This window comes from Mercurialis annua, linkage group LG3 (genome assembly GCF_937616625.2).
Source record: "Mercurialis annua linkage group LG3, ddMerAnnu1.2, whole genome shotgun sequence".
Lineage (NCBI taxonomy): Eukaryota > Viridiplantae > Streptophyta > Magnoliopsida > Malpighiales > Euphorbiaceae > Mercurialis > Mercurialis annua.
In genome coordinates this window covers 16,431,334-16,454,048 of record NC_065572.1, presented here as the reverse complement: position 1 = coordinate 16,454,048, position 22,715 = coordinate 16,431,334, and the positions used below count along the sequence as shown (strand labels likewise).

General features: G+C 40.7%; 1 protein-coding gene and 1 non-coding gene across 2 annotated transcripts; one reads left to right on the top strand and one right to left on the bottom strand.

Annotated features, from left to right (window-relative positions):
• Positions 1-15,271: 15,271 nt before the first annotated feature.
• On the bottom strand, positions 15,272-15,379 carry LOC126675987 (small nucleolar RNA R71). The gene has a single exon (XR_007640166.1). It is a non-coding gene; the product is annotated as a small nucleolar RNA R71 (small nucleolar RNA).
• A 1,610-nt stretch (positions 15,380-16,989) lies between these two features.
• LOC126672377 (uncharacterized) lies at positions 16,990-20,103 on the top strand. Its single transcript, XM_050366326.1, has 3 exons — positions 16,990-17,359; positions 18,413-18,926; positions 19,611-20,103. Exons 1-3 carry the CDS (start codon positions 16,990-16,992, stop codon positions 20,101-20,103), a joined length of 1,377 nt encoding a protein of 458 aa, XP_050222283.1.
• Positions 20,104-22,715: the final 2,612 nt, after the last annotated feature.

Sequence of the window (22,715 nt, the reverse complement as noted above, 5' to 3'; positions counted from 1 at the left end):
ATTTATTGTGTATATTATAAAATCCATATTATTTTACAGATCATAAAATATATCTTATTAATTATTAAAAATATATGAATATATATATAAACCGGTTAACTGATTAACCACGGTTTTTAGAAATCCAAAACCTAAACCTAAACCATTAACCATGAAAACTAAAAATCAAAACCTAAACCTAAACCGTTGGACCGGTTAACCACATTTTCCGGTTCGGGTTTCTGGTTTTGGTTCGGTTAATCGGTTTGACCGGTTTTTTTGCCCACCCCTAGTTTAAACATTCAAGTATATTCGGAAATTATGTAAACGTGCATAATTTGACCAGGTAGGACTATAATTGTAATATGTTTATTTTTACTTTTTCTTTGATGAAATATATTTATTTTTACTAGTTGTTCCGCAGAATCACTATAATTTTTGAACAAATTACTCTGAGACCCCTCACATATATCATAATTTACAGTTTGCCCTTATTGGAAAATCCTATTAAATGGCCCGTTAGTTTAAGTTATGTTAATAATTAGGGGTTTCTGTCAATTCATTAATGATGTGATACTCAGTTTTAAATGATTTGGTACTTACTTTATATACCTCTTTTCTGAATAGTAAAAAAGTGATAACGGATTGAAGCGTAGGTTGATGATTTTTCAGAGCACCCGTCCCGGATGACGAGTTAATGATCCGCCTGTTAGAATTCAAATGGACTTGATCGATGTGCAGCGGCAAACTTGAAGGGCTGAAGCGTAATTATCGCAAATAACTCATTGTATTGTTATTGTGATAGAAGTCTAAAAAATTGGACTAGTTACAATGTTTTAAAAAGTTTATGGGCCAATTTGTGGGTTTGATAGACTAAATTGCCCAAAACCTTGGCTTAGTGGCCCTGAAGACCCTTTTTAACACTTTCAGGGACCAAAAATAATCTTTTGCCACTTTTTTTCCTGGCATGTATTTATTAATCCAAAAATAAAATAATTACCTAATATTAACCGTTTGAACCTAACCTAAATATCTAACTCTAACCACCTCTATAAATAGTACAAATGAGAAACCCTGTAGGAGGTGGCACACCATTAAATAGACAGACCTTAAACTGGCAAAAACCCTAATTTCGGTATTGCCCTAGGCCAAATATTTTCAATCACCAAAATTCAGCCACGTTTAGTCAATCAAACAGAGTTTTCACGCTCCGATTTTTCAAGAACACACTGCTGCACTGCGATCTACGCTGGCTTCTGTATCCGGATCACTAGAAAATGATCCTAGGAAAACAGTCTGAGGACCCTATTCAGTTCCTATCACATGTTTGTCATCATCTTTGCATTTAATTTTGAATTTTGATTCATTAGGATGCATGTTTAGCGTTTTTACGTTCTTGATACAAAATTGTCATGATTTTCATGATTTACCATGAGTTTCGCTTTAGATATATGTTTCGGTTATTTTAATCACTGTTGAACATATTATGTTGTATATATGAATTTTCAGACACTTGTTTATGCGTTTTCGGTGTTTTCGCACATTTTGATCGAAAACTGAACCCGGACTGACCCCGGAGTCTGGCGTCGCCGCAAGAATGATCCGGCGCCGCCGCCATTCCTTGTGGCTCAACTGCCACTTCTTTTGGCGCCATGACCCCAGTTCCTTAGCACTCCCAGATTTTCGTACTCGATTCTAGAATTTGTTTTTGTATTTTCAGGCTCATCCAGGCTCAGTAGCGCTCCCTATTTGAACCACTGGACTTGTATTTAGTTGTAAATTTATTTTATTTAATTACTCGGACCAGTCGCAGTCAGCCTATTATCTCAGCGTTAGCAATAAACCGACGTTAGGGAATGGGAGTGGTAGCTCTGAAACCCGTAACAAGCCTAAATTCACAAGAACTTTTCGCAAATATAATACAATACATACACGAACGGAAGCAAACACACACACACACACACACACACATATATATATATATATATATATATATATATATATATATATATATATATATACAGATATTTTCATTGCACTTTCTGATATCCACGTGGGTTCTAGTTACTGTACCCTATACAAACCGGCCTCACGGGATTATATACATACTATCATGTCATGAACATATCACCGACATCTGGTGCCGTGAACAAAACGAAATACACGTAGCCTACAAAATATATAAACATAGACAGCAAGTAAAACATAAACCAAATTGTACTGTTATCAAGGCTACGACTCTGTCGACACAGGACCACTACTACAGCACTAAAGAAGTCGAGGACTATACATGTGGGGCTGACTTCCGGATCCCAAAAATTGACCTCTAGCTAGGTCCAGACACTAAGCACCTGAAAGCAGGGGCGGAACTAGAAAATTTGAAATGGGGGGGCTGGAAAAAAAAATTTCGTAAAAAATATAACTACATCGTAATATAAGTAAAATTATACATAAAAAATTTATAAAAGTTATAAATTTTGAAGATATTAACAAGAAATTAGAGATAACACTTATGTAAAAGTATAAATTTAATGACTATATTTTTTCAAAAAAAAAGATGAAGTACTAATTTGTTCTTTTTAAAAAGTTTGTGGGGACGGTCGCCACTTCACCCTATAGGCTGGTTCCGCCCCTGCCTGAAAGGTATCAAAAGTGAGGGGTCAGTATTTGGAAAAATATTGAGTGAGCTTGTATTTTACTAACAGTATTATTATAAAAACATAACATCGCATTTCAAATAAGCATTAGTATAAAAATACATTTAATCAAATACTTGATCCGTTCGAAACTAAAATCCTGAAACATGCCACGGCTTACTAATATTCAAATCAAGATGATCCATATGGTCCGACCCGGGAGCTATTCTGACTCAACCACGTCAGCCGCGACCAATTTCTTAATCCCAAAGTGTGGGTCAAATCCACTAGATACGAGGCTCAGGTTACTTTAACCGAGTTCTCACTCGTATCGCATTCATATATCCAACTTCGAAATTCATATTCATAATCAAGTCATATATGTATATCAAATCATTTCTCATAATCAGATACTCTAGACTGACTCGATTACTGGTGATCACACAGCCTATTGACACCCAATAGGTAGCTAGTTTCTTCGGATCGTATACTAGTTTCTCGTACATAAAACTTAATAGAAACATATGATAATCTAGCAAATCATACGTAATGCGATGCGTTTAAATAATAATATAAGATATAATATCAAATTATATAAATAAATAATACAAGAAAGTAAAGTGCAACTCACAGTGACCGCTATCCAATCTATGATGAAGTCAATATGATGGTATGCTCGTACCAACCCACTTCCGCTGACCCCACTGTTTTCTGACACGTCTGATACATATATAAATCAAATATATGTTTAGTACATACACGTAAACCTTATAAACCTAAAACCCTAGGTCATAGATTTTGGTTATCACCATTTTGTTTCGCATTTGATTTCTCAATTCCGATAACTTCTTAATCGAATTCTTACTCATCATATTATTGTTCGTTTTTATAATGTTTTATATCCATTTCAAGACATTGCCAGAGTTCTATATTCGTATCACGTTATCGGAGATCATCCTTCGCTCACGGAGGTCCCCGGAGGTTACAGTCGAGGTAGGACACGTCGTGCCAGCTTGGCACGTCGTGCCCCTCTAATTTCATGAAGGGCACGTCGTGCCCTTCACTGGTGCACGACGTGCGGGTGCACGTCGTGCACCAGCACGACATGCTGAAATTCAGCACGTCGTGCCCCTTCAGGTACGACGTTTTTAACGTCTCCGGACCATTTCCGAAGTCCCAAAACACTCAAAATATACCTTAGCACCCAATTCATTTTAATCCATAAATTATCATTTTACACTTTAAAAAATATCAAAAACAACTCGATTCCTAACTCTATGATTCAAACGTAACTTTCTATACGAAACAGCCCATATAAAATGAGATACAGCACCATTAACTGAGAGATTACCTTGATATGATGCCATAGAACGATAGAGGATTCAATTCCGAAGAGATCGCCGCAAAAATCGTCTGAAACGGACGCCGAACGGAGAAACGGCGAGCGAACGAAGTTTTGATCGATAAACTGAAGCTTTTGGATTCTCTTTCTTTGATTCTTCATTCATAATCCTCTTCTTATATATATTTTGGTTAAATCATCCCTTCAACCCTTGTTTTCTTTGTTACAAATTAACCTTTGAACTTTTCTTTTGTTCAATTTAGTCCATAACTAAATCGATGAACACTTTAACCGTACGTATACGTATTATTTATATCCAATAAATAATACGATCCGAGAATTTATACTTTCCCGACAAAACTTATAAATTTTCCATTTTTCAGACGTAATTGGCTAAATTACCACTTTAGTCCCTGAACTTTATTTTGTAACTTTTCTTAGCATTTTTTTTCCTTTTAATTTCCAATTTCAATTCCAACTTTAACTTAAAATATAATATTAAATTCCTCGCGATAATCTTTCCGAAATCGACCTACTAAAATTTTATTTACCTTAATTTCTCGGAAATCTTTCCGTTTTCGCCGCTCCAGCAACTCAAAACTGGACACGTGGTCCAATTAGATAATTAAATCTTTTGTGGTATTACAGCTTTGAAGCCCAACCATTGGTCCAATAACTTTGAGCAGCCTTTCCCGTGTCATCCGGATCCAGAATCGATTCTGGTTCAAACTAGTGGACTCGTGTTGATTGGAGGAACAACTTCCGTGTTTCGACCAGATTCAGAATCTGTCTGTATTGACATACAAATGATAGAAAACCGCTTAACATTATCTTTTAACCTTCTATGTATATCAACTGCCATTTGGGTATGTTAATATTGTTTATTACTTTGAATGTATGCCCATATCCATCATTAGCAAGACTAATCAGATAATCACGTTAATTTAGCTCTAAACTAATCAAATCATATTGAAATCTTAAAAATGTCATGAAAACTATAATTAGTGGTTGTATAGGTATTCAAGAAGGTAATTAATAAAATCAATCCCACTTTTACATCCGGCTGTTTTAGGTTTTATGCATGTAATTTGAATAAAATCCACATCTATTTATTACTCCCTCCGTCCCATTCTAATTGAACACTATTTCCTTTTTGGGTATCCCATTCTAATTGACACTTTTTATTTATAAAGTACTTTTCACACTACTTTTCTCTTTATACCTTTTTCAATTAATGCATTTAAAAAGCATATTTTTGAAAAGTTGTGATGCATTTAATGTAATATAAGGATATAAAAGTAATGTTACTAAAATTTCTTAAATAATGTGCAATTGAAATTTTTTCAATTAGAATGGGACAGAGGGAGTATATATTAGAAACCCCAGGGTTAGATGCTTGTTTAGGAGTATTTGCTACTTGTCCACCATGCCAGTCCCGATTGAGTCATATGCGAGTCTTAAAGCATGTTTACATTTCTGCACTTATTCTCTAGCACTTGACTTTTCAGTCATTTACTTTCCAGCACTTTATTTTTCTGGACTGTCGTGTTTTGATGAGATTATCTGTTCTAAATGGGCGAGCCCGACCCCCGCTCCGCTCAAAGTGGTGACTCCACTAGCGATAATCAAAAATGTTTTTAAACATATAGAACCAAAAAATGTTTTTAAAACCGTTTTCTCTACACATAATCACAGACTTGTGACTTATTGATCTTATCGATTTACCAGACATATCCAACACTTATTGCGTTGCATTAGAATTTAAACTACTAGAATTCTTCTATTTAGCGACGGATTAGCGACGTAATCCAACCGTCGCTCAATAATTTGTCGCAAATTTTTGTAGCGGCGAAGAAAAATATTTAGCGATGGAATTATCAAAAATTAGAGACGGATTTAGCGTAATTTAAAAAAATTGAAAAAAATAATTTTTTTTATAAATTGAATAATTTATTTATTTAATCTGTTGCTGAAATTTTTATTTGGCAATGGATGTTAAATCTGTCGCTAATTGCGTCAGCAAAAATGGCGGGAATTACCCGCCAAGATTCGACGAATTTAGCGACGGATGAAAAATCTGTTGCTATGTCAAAATAATTGGTGGGAGTGCTCCGGCCAATTTAAATAAGGATTTAGCGACGAATTTTTAATCCGTCGCTAAAGAAAAAAATTAGCGATGGAATTTGAATTCGTTGCTAAATTTTGTCGCTAAAACATTGTTTTCTAGTAGTGTTATCTTCTCATCTTATTCTAGGAGTCTCTTTTTATCATCTGTGATGCTCATAACCGATCTCACATCTTGGCATTGAATTCCAATGGCCAAGCTATCTTATTGTAATACCCAAAAATATTTTAAGATAATTACGTCGTGCCACGTGTCAAGATTTCCGATAAATTAAATTAAGGAGAATTTAATTTAATTATATCGGGAATTTAGAATAAATTTTAATAAGTCAATTAGCGGGATTTGAGGATTTAACTTCAGAAATTAATATAAAATAAAATATAAATCCCGTGATGGAAATTATTTCGCCAAAGTCCGCGAAATAATTTATAGTATTAGTGGTAAAAGTTTCGAGTCAATCGGAGACCGTTTAAATTTTGGACGCGGATAGGTTTTGGGCTAAATTGCAACATTTGAAAAGTTTCAAGGACCAAGTTGCAAATTGACCATTATATATAAGTTTCCTTCAGATGAAGGAATGATACAGAACCTTCATCAGATACATTTCATTTCTTTCGTTCGTTCTCACCGTTTCTCTCGTACGATCTCCGTTTCTCGTCCGTTTTCGACGTTTAATAACTCGAATCGATCGTATTTCGAAGGACAATCACGGTAAGCAAGTCGTTTCTCCATTTATTTGAGTATATTTGATGGAAAAACTATTTGAAATGATAGGTTGCGGTGAAACCGTATCGCGATTACGTATTCGATTCGTTTTATACGTTTTTATCGTGTTTTTGAATAGATTAGGATGTTATATGGATGTTGGATGAGTTCGGGATCAATTTAGCACGTCGGGAGGGCTGTTTTCAGCGGCCGGGTTCGTGCCCACGAAGGTGCACGACGTGCACCCAAGGTGCACGACGTGCACTAGGGGGTGCACGACGTGCACCACCCCTCCTTTGAAGGGGAATGACCCTAAAAACCTAATTTGATGATTCCCCATCCCGATATCGACTTCCAGACTCCGAAAATGCGAGATTCGGACGTAAAACGAGTAAATTATGACTAGTTGTTTGAGATAAGTTAGTTTATGGATATCAATTGGTTTCATCAAGAAAACCTATATTCTCTATTGAGAATTGAATTGAGAAATATTAAGAAATGAGAGAACAATGATTCGTTTATCGGAAAAGATTACGTTTGAAGCACGACGGCTTATGTTTTATGTCTTGTCGTGTCTCGCGTCTAGAGTCAATCTTAGAATAGGATTCTGATGTGAGTCAAATGTTTTGAAATTGCTTTAGATCCAGCGAGGCAAGAAGGAGCTGGACCAGGAGCTCGGGAAGCTTGACGTTTCTAAAGCCCCGACGTATTTTTGGATAAGCGTTTTCAGTGAGTTTATACGATTTTCTTTTGAAGTATTTATTCAAGCAACTATTTTATATTGCTTTCTATTTGAATTGCATGATTTATATATTAAATCTTTATATGAATCGCACATATGCTTGATTTGAAACCAGTATTGATCCGATGGAACGTGCTACCTATTGAGCGGCAATAGGACTGTGTGATCACCAGTTTTGATTTGATACAGCTGTGAATACGATTAAGTACATGAATTCTGAAGGTAGATGTATGATTGTGATACGAGAGTGAACTCGGTTACAGTGTAACCTGAGCCCCGTATCTAGTGGGTTAGACCCACCACTGGGATTAAGAGAATTGTCGCGACTGACGTGGTAGAGTGTGAATACTCCCGGGTCGGACTATTGGATAAGTTTTCCTCTGAGTATATACGGTTAACATATTCGAGGATTAGGGTTTCAATCGGATCCTGTACTTGGCTGCATATGATTGATTACGATTTTATGTTTTATTTGAATACTTATTAGTAAATGTATGAACTCACTCAGTATATCCCAATATACTGACCCCTCACAGATTTCCTTTCAGGATAAAGACGCTTTGAGGCAACGGACTTCTATCCTACTTCCAGAAGTCTGTATTTTTTAGTATGTAAAGAAACAGTACTTTACTCTTAGAGCTGCAGTAGATAAGTATTTTGTCAGTCAGCTTGTATGTAAAGTTTTCTATAAATATTACTTTAACGTTTTAAAGTTTTAAACGTTTTACGCTTGCTGCGTTATATATATTGTGACTGCCAGAGGATATGTGTGCCTGGCATGTGTTTCTGCATGACACGTGTTTATGTATGTCATGCATGATGTTTATGTTTCGCGAAAAAATTATTTTACGATTTTAGGCTTGCTACGGGTTTCGGAGCAACCACTCCCATTCCCTAGCGCCGGTCTCGGCCCTGAGATTGGGTCGTGACAAAGTTGGTATCAGAGCATGGTCCAGTTACCATTGCTTATGTCAGAAGAGTGATTGGTTTTCATAGGATTCTACTGCAGCACATAGGACTCGAGTCTTGTCTTTGTTACGTATTCATTTGATTTTCAAACTTTCAGCTTTCCCTCTAGGATGTGAGTCTGTTATACGTGTGTGTTCGCATGTGATGAGATGCGCGTTTAATACGGTATGCATTTGCGATAATATGCGATTATGTGGCTAAGTAACGCTGTTTGTCTTGCTCAGGATGTCTGACCAAAGACAAGAAGTAGAGCGAGCTGCTGCTGCAGCACGTAACGTTATAGAAGGGGCGCATGATGTCCATCCAGAAGCTCAAGATGAGTCTTCTGTTCAGGGAGGAGGTGGTGGCCAAGAGGCCCAGGCGCAGGCACCTGGAGTGCAAGCGCAAGCCCAGCAACCTAATGTTGTGGGTTTTGATCTGAATCAGTTTCTTACGGGAATTGCGGCTATGCAAGCCAATCAGGCTGAGGTGCAGAATATGCATCGTGAGCAACTACAGCAGCAACAGTTGCGTAATGTGGCTTTCACTGACCGAGATATCGTCTTGGCTTATATGCGTCTCAAACCAACTAAGTTTGACAGTACAGGCGATGCTCTCGATTTCCTCGAAGAAGTAGAACGTAATGCTCGACGCCTTCAAGCTAATGAGAGGCGGACCATCATTATGGTGGAAATGTCATTGAAAGGACCTGCGAAAGATTGGTTTCAGCAGCATATTCAGCCAACCATGGACACTATGACCTGGGCTGAATTTGCAAACCACTTTAGGGAATACTTTTTACCATATGCGGTGACGGAGAGTTATCGTAGTCAGTGGTTGACCCTGAGTAGAGGCAATCGGTCTGTGCAAGAGTATGTAACGGAGTTTACCAGGGTGAGTAGGTTTGCACCAGACCTGACTACAGACCCAGTTAGAGTGAACTCAAGGTTTGTAGAGGGTCTAGGAGCTGAATTTGTGAGTCTGACGTCTGATATCGGAAGAACCCTAGTGCAACTGATTGATAGCGCTAGGCAAATGGAAGTTTCTCTGATCCGTTTTGGAAGAATTCCTGACCCTTCCAATGTTTCACCTGTGAGAGATAATACGTTTCGTAGCGTACAGAGTGCGCCTACTCAGTCATATGTTGGGAATTATTCTCGATACACACAACGTCAGCGAGAACGCAAAAGACCTCGACGCGGAACACGGGTTAGTACCTCAGGCACCGGATTTAGTGCCAGATCGATGAGTGACATGGGAGGCGGAGTTCCTTTATGTCTGAACTGTAATAGGAGGCACTACGGCGCGTGTTACACTGCTAATGGAGCATGCTTTAACTTGTGGTCAACGGGGCCATTTTGCTAGAGACTGTCCGAGGCAGATACCCCAAGGCTCGATGACTACTGTAGTACAACCTTCTTATCAGCAACAGAGGACTACACATCAGGCAGCGTCAGGATATGATCAAACAGGGAGTACCTTCACTGGCCAGAGAGGCCGTGGTTATGGAAATCGTGGAGGAAGAAATGGCGGAGGACGTGGTACTGGTCAGACTTCGCAGGCTGGCGGGAGTCAGGCCAGGGTCTTTGCACTGAATCCTCAGGAGGCTCAGGCTTCCAATGCAGTGGTGCAAGGTACCTTTCCTATCGCTTCTCAGGACGCACTAATTTTATTTGATCCGGGCGCTACGCATTCGTTTGTTTCGCCCAGTTTTGCTAGTAAGTTACGAGTGCAACCAGCGTACCTTAGGAATCCTTTGTCAGTAGCTACCCCAGTCGGAGAGAGTGTGGAAGTTAGTATCGTTTATCCGTCCTGTCCTGTCAAGGTTCAAGGGCGAGACTTATTAGTGGATTTGATTCTACTCGAGGTATTAGTTTTTGACGTCATATTAGGAATGGATTGGCTGGCACAGCACTATGCCAATGTGGATTGCCGGAAGAAGACGGTAACGTTTAACACGCCTGGAATTGAAGCGGTATCAATTCAGGGTGATAAGATGGAATCTTCTACGAGTATTATCTCAGCTATTAAAGCTGGTCGCATGCTAAAGAAGGGATGTCAAGGATTCTTAGCGATAGTACGAGACGTGGAGAAGAAAAGTGCAAATTTAAGTGACGTACCAGTGGTGTCGGAATATCCAGACGTTTTTCCAGAGGAATTACCTGGATTACCCCCAGATCGCGAGATTGAGTTCTGTATCGAATTGGCTCCTGGCACAAAGCCGATATCGATACCACCTTATCGAATGGCGCCAGCAGAGCTCAAAGAACTTAAAGATCAACTAGAAGAATTGTTCGATCGTGGTTTCATCAGACCGAGTGTATCCCCGTGGGGTGCACCAGTGCTATTCGTGAAAAAGAAGGATGGATCGCTTCGATTATGTATCGATTATCGACAGCTGAACAAGGTGACGATCAAGAATAAGTATCCGTTACCTAGAATCGATGATTTGTTCGATCAGTTACAAGGAGCGAAGTACTTTTCCAAGATCGATTTGAGATCAGGTTATCATCAGCTAAAGATTCGCGATGATGATGTTCAAAAGACTGCTTTTCGAACTCGATACGGTCATTACGAATTTCTTGTTATGTCGTTTGGATTGACGAACGCCCCAGCAGCCTTCATGGATTTGATGAATAGGATATTCAAACCGTACTTGGATCAGTTTGTGATCGTGTTCATTGACGATATTTTGATATATTCACGTACAGAAGAAGAGCACGCTCAACATCTGCAGATAGTACTACAGACGCTAAGAGAGCATCTGCTTTACGCCAAATTCTCTAAATGTGAATTTTGGCTAACGGAAGTGGCTTTTCTAGGTCATGTGGTATCACAAAGCGGTATTAAGGTTGACCCAAAGAAGATCGAAGCAGTAATAGAATGGAAGCGACCTGAATCGGTTACGGAAGTTAGAAGTTTCCTCGGCTTGGCGGGATACTACAGACGATTTGTACAGGATTTCTCGAAGATCGCTGTACCTTTGACGAAGCTAACTCAGAAGAACGCAAAGTTCAACTGGACGGACCAGTGTGAACTCAGTTTTCTAAAACTGAAAGAGTGTCTGACGACGGCACCAGTCTTAGCACTACTAGAAGGAGCAGAAGGATTTATCGTATACTGCGATGCGTCAAAAATTGGGCTAGGATGCGTCCTTATGCAACACGGTCGAGTGATTGCATACGCTTCGCGACAGCTTAAGAAGCATGAGACGAACTATCCGACGCATGATCTAGAGTTAGCAGCGGTGATTTTTGCGCTGAAAATTTGGAGACATTATTTATACGGCTCTACGTGTGAGATCTTTACATATCATAAAAGCTTGAAGTACATTTTTGACCAGCGAGAGTTAAACCATAGACAGCGGAGATGGATGGATCTACTAAAAGATTACGACTGCACGATACAATACCATCCAGGCAAGGCCAACGTAGTGGCGGATGCCTTAAGCAGGAAGTCAGCAGGAAGTCTCGCGCACGTTACAACGACGTGGCGGAGGCCATTAATCAACGAGATTCATACGATGTTTAGCCAAGGGGTTGAGTTTGAGATTTCATCTCTCGGAAACCTAATGGCTCAGTTAACGATACGATCGACGTTGATAGATCAGATCAAAGAGTTGCAAGCGGACGACCTTCAATTGAAGCATCTAATTGAGGAAGTTCAACAAGGAAAGAGTCAAGATTTCAGTATCGTCAACGGAATGCTGAAATAAGGCAGTCGAATGTGCGTTCCAGACGTGGAAGACTTAAGACAGAAAATCATGGAAGAGACTCATGGAACGATGTATAACGTTCATCCTGGTTCCACGAAGATGTACCATGACATCAAGATAACGTACTGGTGGAGCGGAATGAAGAAAGATATCGCAGAGTTTGTGGCTAAATGCCCGACTTGTCAGCAAGTTAAATTGGAGCATCAACGACCTTACGGATTTCTTCAGCCGTTACCCATCCCGGAGTGAAAGTGGGAGCAAATCACGATGGATTTCGTAATTGGATTGCCCAAGACGCAAAAAGGTTTTGACTCTATTTGGGTAATCGTGGATCGTTTGACGAAGTCAGCGCACTTCATTCCTATAAAGACGACTTATTCTGCAGCAAAGTTGGCGGAGATTTATATCGATAAGATCGTGAGCCTACACGGAGTTCTCGTGTCAATCGTTTCAGATAGAGGTTCCGTATTTACCTCTCATTTTTGGAAGAGCTTACAAGACGCGTTAGGAACACGATTGAATTTCAGCACTGCGTTTCACCCTCGAGCGGACGATTCAAACGTTAGAAGATATGCTTCGACTATGTGTATTAGACTTCGGAGGTAGTTGGGATACGTACCTACCTCCAGTCGAGTTTGCCTACAACAACAGCTATCATTCAAGCATTGAGATGGCTCCTTACGAAGCATTATACGGTCGCAAGTGTCGATCCCTGATAGGAGTATTTTACTCCTATCTTTAGTGTCGTTTCCGCATGCTTTATTAACGTTTTATCACGGTTTTATGATATTTCGTATGCCTTATTACGTGTTTTAGTATTTCAGGTACTTAGGAGCATTGCGGAAGCATTTTGGTGCAAAAGTTGGAAAAGACGACAAAAGCGATGCGGAAGCTTATTTGCAAATCTGAAAAGCTGACCCCTGGGAAGTAATTGACCAATTTGGACTAGCTAGAAGCCTCAAATGAACTCGTGATCTTTATGAAAGTTAAAGTAGACGTCCTAAGCTTTCCAACGGTTCAAGAATCGACTCAATCGGACATTTCTACACTGAGTTACGAAGGTTTGAAGATCGAGATTTGGAGCAGAAAATGGCAGCTCGAATCGGGCCCCTCATTTAGCCCAAGGAGCTCTATTCGAGTTTGGGCTTGCTGGAATGGGGAAATATTATTTCAAGATGCAACAAGGCTTTATTAATTTGCTATTTTGGGCCCAACACATGTGTAAATGAATGTTTGTCTTTTTCCTTCTTTTGTAAGTACTATATAAGGAGCCTTATCTCTATTTTAGGGATAGAAGATTTCTCTAGACATTATTCTATGATTGTACTTTTAAATCTTCTCCTAATTTTAGAAATCCCTAAGTTTAGTCCTTACCTTCTTCAATAGAATTTCCAGATTTTCATATTTTCCTCCATTGTTGAATACTTAAGCTTTTTCTATTGAAGATTTATTCTCATTTTATTATTGAAGTATTATCTTATTGAATGTTATTGGCTTGGGTTTCTACAAAGGTAATTAGATCTATCTCTCAATGATTTATTATTCTATTTGTTTGATGTTTGTTGTTTCAGCCATGGTTGGCAAAAACCCCTTTGTTTGGGGGTTGAAATGAAGTTTAGAAATGTATGATTTGGGTTAGGGTTTGGGCTTATTGTTGTTGTTCTAATTGATTTTCCTAATGCTTGTTTTAGATTAGCTACCTAAAGCATGATTCTAGGTTGGTTAACACTTTGAGAGAAGGTTAATTAATTAGATAGATCAATTAGGATCCTAATTAATGACACCATATGAGTGGGTTAGAAATTAGGAAACCTTAGAGTGGATTGTTAATCGCCAATTGGCTTGTTAATCGTGTTTAGTGCCACGAGAGTGGATTAGGCTTGGTTAGTTGGCTTGTTTGTGATTTTATAACTCCTTGAGGCTCGAGAGAGCGGGAGTTATGCTTTAGGAACGCTCGGTTCACTTGTTGAAGCCCTAGACCCGAACCATTGATTGCATGACCTAAGCGTAGTTTCGACCTCCAAACCCCTTTATTAATTGAGTTATCCGTAATTGTTTAAGCACTTTATTCTTCTAGAATTGTTGATTAATTGTTAATTGAAAGTTTTGTTTTAGTTAATTGCTATTGTTAAATTGATACTTGAATTCAAATTCCAATTGTCTATTATGCTAAACGAATTGAATCGCAACTAAAGTTCATTCTCATCAATCGCTCTAGATTCACTCCTCGTGGGATCGATTCCGACTTCCGGATTATTACAAGTTGCGCTTTTTGCTCAACAAGTTTTTGGCGCCGTTGCCGGGGAGTGACGAGTGTTTATTGATTGATTGAAATTAGTTATTGTTCGGTCGAGTTAGCTCTATTTTTCTGTTTTTATCACTTTTGTTGTTTTTGCTTCTTTCCGGATTTACGCGTGGTTTGCTTGTTGTTGTTTGTGTAGGAGATCAACTATAGTATATGCACAATACACGAAGGGCCAATCTTCCGCTAGAACCGTTTCAAGGCAACCTCGGGAGATTTGAAAGAAGTGTGAGAAGGGAGAATCGTATACCCGTTATCATGGAACATGGGGATGATAACTATGAGGAGGAGCATTATCACCCTCAAGACGATGGAGTGAGGCAACATCCGCCTCCTCCACTCGATGAGAGAAATCGGCAAGAGCAACAAGGGGACAATCACCCTCAAGTTCAAGGCCATCAAGCACAAAGACAAACTTTGGGGGATTTCTTCCTCCCGGATGTGGATAATGCTACCTATGGGTGCTTTGCAAGACCGGTCACCGCGGCTACTTTTGAGATCAAGCCTAGCACGATTGAACTCTTAGAGAATTGGTGCCAATTCTTTGGGTTACCAACTGAGGATCCGAATGAACACATAGTCAAGTTCTTGGGAGTGTTGGACACATTCAAGCTCCATAATGTCACCTCCGATCAAATCAAGCTTCGGATGTTTCCATTCTCACTAAGAGATAAGGCTAGCTTGTGGCTTCGATCACTACCTAATGCATCAATCCACAATTGGCGGGATCTTGCTCAAGCTTTCCTTCACAAGTACTTTCCGATGGGGAGAACCGCGAAGTTGACAAAGGACATCATTGATTATTACCAATATGAGGGGGAATCTCTCTATGAAACTTGGGAGAGGTTCAAGGATCTCCAAAGGCACGTACCTCATCATCGACTTGTTAGGGAGCATGTGCTTCAAATATTCTATAATGGTTTGGGTGAGATCACAAGATCTACCATTGATTCGGCCGCGGGAGGTTCTTTGATGCAAAAGACGCTTGATGAGGCTAATGAGTTGATTGAAAAATTGGCTATGGTGAGTAGCACTTGGTCCTCGGAAAGGAGAAGACCACCGGCTCAAAAGGCATTAATGACGCTTGATCAATCCAAGGAGTTTGAAGCAATGAAAGCTATGAATGCCTATTTGCAAAGTCAAGTTGATGCCTTGAAGAAGCAAGTGGCTCCACGGAATGCTCCGGTTGCGTATGTCCAAGTAGGTTGTGAGCATTGTGGAGATTTCAATCATGGAAGTAATGAGTGCTATGCCACGGGTCAAACTTGGAGCGAACAAGTGAATTATGTGGGAGGTCAACGCCAAGGGAATGATCCTTACTCGAATACCTATAATCCGGGGTGGAGAAACCATCCTAACTTCGGATGGAGGAATCAAGAGGGCCAAGGCAATGTGCAAGAAAATCAACAAGCGGGTCCTAGTTTCCAAGGAGGAAATAGGCCCCAACAACAAGGTCCTTATCAAGGCCCTTATCATAACCATCAAGGGCAAGGAAACAACTATGGTGGTAGACCTCAACACCTTCCGGGATTCCAACCACAAAAGAATACGGATGAGGGAAATGTGCTTTCCAAAGTGCTAGAGAAGTTAGAGAAAATGGAGCAAAGGGAGAAGAATCAAGCTTCTACTACCCATCATTTGGAAACTCAAATTTCTCAAATGGCAATTTTGCTTCAAGGAAGACCTCAAGGAGGGTTGCCATCCACTACGGAAAACAACCCTAGAGAGCAAGTTAAGGCGGTAGAGCTCCGAAGCGGGAGAAACCTTGAGAAAGCCAATGGAAAGAAGCATGTTGTTGAGGAGGATGAGCCTCAAGTGATTGTTGATGTAGCAAGCTCAAGCCAAGAACTACCAACGGAATGTGAGGAAGTGGTTATCGAGGTTGAAGAGCCCTATGTGAGGCCACCACCGCCGCCACCGTTTGTACCACCGGTTCCATTCCCAAGCCGGTTAAGGAAAGCTCAAGGGAACGAATAATTATGAACAAGCGTAGTTGGGAGCAAGGTGGGACAATACCGCTCACGGAGCATTGTAGTTCCATAATCCAAAGCAACTTACCGATAAAGCTTAAGGATCCAGGGAGTTTTTCTATACCTTGCACTATAGGAAATATGAATGCTATAAATTGCTTGTGTGATCTTGGGGCAAGTATTAACTTGATGCCATTGTTTCTTTTTAGGTCTTTGTTTGGTGATCAACCGGTAAAGCGCACCTCGATGGTATTGCAACTTGCCGATCACTCTCTCAAAAAGCCGTATGGGATAGTGGAAGACGTACTCGTTAAAGTGGATAAATTCATCTTTCCGGTGGATTTTGTGATCTTAGACTATGCGGTAGATAAAGAATGTCCTATGATTCTTGGTCGCCCTTTTATGAACACCAGGCGTGCTCTCATTGATGTTCATGCCGGAAAGCTCACCTTGAGAATTGATGAGGAAAGTGTGGAGTTTGATATGAAGAGAGTGATGCGGAATGCCATCGAGGAGGAGGATTGCATGAGAATTGATGTGATTGATGAGATTGTGGAAGAGCAACTCCGGGAGAATGTGCAATTGTTGAACGAAGCAAAGAGGGTAGAAATTTGTCCTCAACAAATCTCTCAAGTTTCGTTTCATTCCGAGTCGGGGGAAGATGAATATACTAGAGAGGATGAACCGAAGCCGGAAAGTTTAAACAAGAGCAATGGTGTGACTCCACCATCTTCGGAGTTGCCCCCGAAGGTTGAAATGAAGCCGCTTCCGCCACACCTCCGGTATAATTTTGTTGGGGAGAATGAGACCTTGCCGATAATCATCTCAAACAAGCTCTCTAAGGATCAAGAAAGGAAGGTTGTGCAAGTGGTGAAAGAGCACATGTTAGCAATGGGTTGGCAAATCTCCGACATTCGAGGAATAAGTCCTCAAATTGTGATGCATAAGATTAATCTCGAAGACGAGTCAAAGAAGTCGGCTCAAAGGCAACGAAGATTGAATCCGAATATGAAGGAGGTAGTGCACAAAGAGATCGTCAAGCTCCTCGACGCCGGGATAATCTATCCGATTTCGGATAGTGAGTGGGTTAGTCCCATTCAATGTGTTCCTAAAAAGGGCGGAATGACGATGGTGGAGAGTGAAAAAGGAGAGCAAATCTCCACAAGGACGGTAACCGGTTGGCGAGTATGCATCGATTATCGGAAGCTCAATGAGGTAACCCGAAAAGATCATTTTCCGCTACCATTTATCGATCAAATGTTAGAAAGGGTAGCGGGACACAAGTTTTATTGTTTCCTCGATGGGTATTCCGGGTACAATCAAATATTAATCCTCCCGGAAGATCAAGAGAAGACGACCTTCACATGCCCCTACGGTACCTTTGCATATTGGCGAATGCCCTTCGGACTATGCAACGCACCCGCCACATTTCAAAGATGTATGACCTCAATCTTCAACGATATGATTGAAGATATTATGGAGGTGTTCATGGATGACTTCTCCGTGTTTGGCGATTCGTTCGATGGTTGTTTAGCGAATCTAAGGCGGGTTTTAGCACGATGTGTGGAGACAAATTTAGTGCTAAATTGGGAAAAGTGCCACTTCATGGTGGATGAAGGCATTGTACTCGGGCATAGGATATCGGAGGCGGGAATTGAAGTGGATAGGGCAAAAACGGCGGTTATTGAAAAATTAGTCGCTCCGACTACGGTCAAAGGAGTTCGGGCATTTTTGGGCCACGCGGGTTTTTACCGGCGATTCATTAAGGATTTTTCGTCGATTGCTTGACCTTTGACAAGTTTGCTAGTAAAAGATGCGTCGTTTGACTTCACAAGGGATTGTCAAGATGCTTTTGAGAAGCTAAAGTTGGCACTTGTGACCGCTCCCATTATCTCATCTCCGGATTGGAGTTTGCCTTTTGAGCTAATGTGTGATGCTAGTGACCAAGCATTGGGTTGCGTGTTGGGGCAAAGAAAGGACAAGCGGGTGCATGTGATCTACTACGCTAGTAGAACTATGGCGGGAGCACAACTCAACAATACCACTACCGAAAAGGAGATGTTGGCGGTTGTCTTTGCTCTCGACAAGTTTAGACAATATTTGCTTGGGTCGAAATGCATCATATACACCGATCATGCCGCTTTACGGTATCTATTCACTAAGCAAGATGCAAAGCCAAGGCTCATTCGGTGGATTCTTCTCATGCAAGAGTTCGATGTAGAAATCCGAGACAAGAAAGGTACGGAGAATGTGGTGGCGGATCACCTTTCGAGATTCGAGAATCCGGAACCAATTCCAATTGGTGTGGAGATTAATGAGCGGTTTCCGGACGAAACGCTTATGATGATTCGGGAAGTGGAGACACCATGGTATACCGATTTTGCAAATTACCTCTCATCGGGAGTCATGCCTCCGGACTTGACATCCCACAAAAGGAAGAAGTTCTTATCCGATGTTAAAAGGTACTTGTGGGATGAACCTTTCTTGTTTAAAATATATGGTGATGGAATGTTAAGACGATGTGTGTCCTTGGGGGAAATGATGCCCATTTTGAGTTCATGTCATGAGACCGGACATTATGGTTCGGCTAGAACCGCCGCTAGAGTGCTTGAGAGCGGGTTCTTTTGGCCAACTTTATTTCGTGATGCCAAAGAGTTTGTTGACCATTGTGATCGGTGCCAACGTGTAGGTAACATCTCAAAAAGAGACGAGATGCCTTTGACTTCGGTTCAAGAAGTGGAAATATTTGATGTATGGGGTATAGATTTCATGGGGCCTTTTCCGGTGTCATTCAAAAACCAATACATTTTGGTATGTGTGGATTATGTTTCGAAATGGGTAGAAGCGGAGGCTTTGCCCACCAATGATGCTAAAGTGGTGTTGAGTTTTCTTAAGCGGCTAGTGAATCGGTTTGGGACTCCTAGAGTGGTTATTAGTGACGGTGGTTCGCATTTTTGCAATCGGCAATTTCAAGCTCTTATGAGGAAGTACAATGTGCATCACCGGGTCGCCACACCTTATCACCCCCAAACGAGTGGCCAAGTTGAGGTTTCGAACCGTGAATTGAAAAGAATTCTCGAGAAGACGGTGAATGGATCCCGGAAAGATTGGTCTTTGAAATTGGATGATGCATTGTGGGCGTATAGGACGGCCTACAAAACTCCACTTGGGATGTCTCCATTCCGTATTGTTTATGGGAAGGCGTGTCATCTTCCTCTAGAGCTTGAGCATAGAGCGTATTGGGCTATTAAGAAGTTGAACTTTGACTTTAAGAAGGCGGGGGAAAAGAGATTGCTTCAATTGAATGAGTTAGATGAATTCCGATTAATGGCATATGAGAATGCCAAGCTCTATAAGGAGAAAACGAAGCGATGGCATGATGCTCACATCTCCCCAAAGGTCTTAGAGGTTGGTTCGTTTGTACTTCTTTACAATTCACGCTTGGGGTTGTTTCCGGGAAAATTGAAATCTCGTTGGAGTGGCCCATTCAAAATCCGGAATGTGGCGAATCACGGTGCGGTGGAATTGGAGAATTCCAAGGGTGAAACTTTCAAGGTTAATGGCCACCGGTGCAAACCGTATCTTGGACCCTTGACGAATCGGGTGAAAGATGAGATATCTTTCACAACTCCTACATGAGTCCTCCGTGAGATGGTCGAGCTTTCGACTTTAAACAAGCGCACTTGGGAGGCATTCCCAAGAGGTTCGATTTAATGTTTTTGTTGTTGTTTTACCTTCTTTAGATTGTTTAGATATTGTTTTTTGTTAGTTTTATGTCTTTTTGTTCGAGATAACGCCGGTGTGTTTGGTTTTGGTGCGTAGGTGTGGCGAAAAAGGAAAAGAAAAACGGAAATGAATCGAACTCCCCTTGTATAAAGGAGCTCGAATCGAACCCCCCTTGTATTGGGGAGCTCGAATCGAGCTCTCCTCTCGATTCGAGCTCCACAAATCTGGTGACAGATTTGTGTAGCTCGAATCGAGCTACCTTTGAAGAAAAGTGTAGCTCGATTCGAGCTACACATTAATGGGTGTAGCTCGATTCGAGCTACACCTATTTAAAAGGGGGGGTGATTTTTTTTTTAAAATGTCCTATTGGTGGAATGTTGGAAGCTCTTGGATTGATGAGGTGGCGGCATTTTGGCCTTCAAATTAGAAAAAACAGTTCACAAAGATTATTGACATGGCAAGATCTCCACCCCTCCTCTCATATTTTTCAAATCTTACCACAAAAAGAACTCCAACACTTCTTCTTCTCCAAATTCTTTTCCCCAATTATCAAAAACTCCATAGCCAAGACCTCCATTCTCTTTCTTCTAGCAAAAATTTTCCAAGCTCTATCTCCACCATTCTCAAGCCAAACTCAAAACTAAAAACACTTCCAAACACCCTTTTCCCTCCTCTACAATGTCTCGGAATACAAGAGCAAGCCGAGCCTCCAAGCAAAAATCCATACCTCCTAGTGAGCAAGAATTTCAAGTTGAACTACCACCACAACCTATCCGTTCATCGAAGAAAACAACCAATTTCGGGGCTCTCTCACGGAAATACAAGGCATCCTTCGAAATCCACTCGGTTAGTGAGGGTGAACGCTATGAGAAGCTTAAGGAATTTGGTGTCACCAATGCGTATGAAATTTGTTGGATGACTATGGAAAAATTGGGCATTCATGAGAAGTTGGATGATCTCATTCAATTCCTTTTTCTTGATAAGTTGATAAGGATACCGCATGAGCAATGCGAAGCACTCACATACGAATTCTTCACTACACTTGAGGCCACCACCGACACTTCTATTACCTTTCGGTTGGACGGCAAGGAGCGGGAATATTCAATGATCAACTTGTATCAAGATTTTGGGTTAACCGACTTAGGGATGAAATAATTGTCGCATAAGGGTGATTTTGATGCAAACGTGATATGGAACAAGGCATCGGGGAAACCAAGCTACGACTCACACTTTTCCAAGTTGAAAGAAGTTCGGGATATTGCCACCATAATCTTGCTTAAGTGGTATGGCTACACCTTCTATGGATGTCACGAGCATCACAAAGTAGCACGGTCGGATTTGTTCCTTTTGCAAGCTTTGAATCACTCAACGGAACGAGAGAAGCAAGTGCATTTGGCATATCGGTTGATAAAGTTGCTTCAAGAGGAGCCTAAAGCTCAAAAGAAGAAAGGTTTTGGATGGTTGGTGTTGTTTTTGGCACGAAAGGATCCGGAGTTTGATGAAAGCAAGTATCATGTTCAACCACCACGAATGATAGACATGGATCACTTGAGTATCGGAGGGTATGTGAGGAAGGAAAGAGTTGTGGGAAAGTACAAGCATGATAATTGGGTGGAAGCACATCCCGGCGAACCAATTCCGCCTAGGTTGCGCGCATCACCAAGGCAAGAGGTAGAGCCGAGGCGAGCTAAAGAGCCGGTGAGGAGGAAAGACAAGCATGTGGCCGGAACAAGCGCCGAAGGAGGAGCAATACCGGAGGGCGTGCAATGGGAGCCTCCCGCTCCTAATGTGGATACAAGGAATGACTTTGAAGCCGCCCAACTCTGATTCATGGAGGATCAACGCAAGATTTGGGCACGTATGGAATATCGCATGACGAGGCTTCATGATCGACAAAGGCGCCACGAGGAGAAATTACGTGACTATTTCAATGCCCCGGGGGCGCCGGCTTATCCATCTCCAACTCCATCGCCCGAACCACCGGAATTCGACTAAAACAAGATTTGCATTTCTCTAACTCAACTCATACAATTTTGCTTTATATTTCTTACTTAGGGACTAAGTTCGAAATAGTGTGAGGAGGGTTAGTCAATTGTATGTCGTTAGTTGAAATTTATCTTGTTTTATGCTTTAGTGTGTTTTATTTTGCTTTGTTGTTTTAGTTTGTGTTAGTAGTCTAGTTGTCGAGTCGCCCCCGCTAAAGCTTTGTTATGTTGTTAGGATGTAATCTCTTGTCTTGAAATCATGTTTTTGGAAATGAGACTTTATGCAATTTTTGGAAATTTGTCAACAATTAGTATCTCCCGGTTTATGAATGTCTAAATGCTTTTGTCTAGTTTAAACAATTTATGGTTGATGCTTGCTTAATGAAATGCAATGGAATTAGACATGTGTAGTTAGCATTCAAAAACGAATCTTAAAATGGTATGATTTTTGGGTATGATCGAGGTACTTGACTCGGATTCATGATATGTGTTTTGAATTGAAATTTTTTGTGTCACTTGGAGTATGAGCATATTTTGGCA

What these genes read in the sequence shown, in the direction of transcription:
- LOC126672377 (XM_050366326.1), top strand. Translation starts at nt 16,990, where the DNA reads ATGAGAATTGATGTGATTGATGAGATTGTGGAAGAGCAACTCCGGGAG. An exon ending in AGAGCACATGTTAGCAATGG is followed by an intron (nt 17,360 to 18,412) that starts GTTGGCAAATCT and finishes CTAGTGACCAAG; the next exon opens with CATTGGGTTGCGTGTTGGGG. An exon ending in TTCTTATCCGATGTTAAAAG is followed by an intron (nt 18,927 to 19,610) that starts GTACTTGTGGGA and finishes GTGGGCGTATAG; the next exon opens with GACGGCCTACAAAACTCCAC.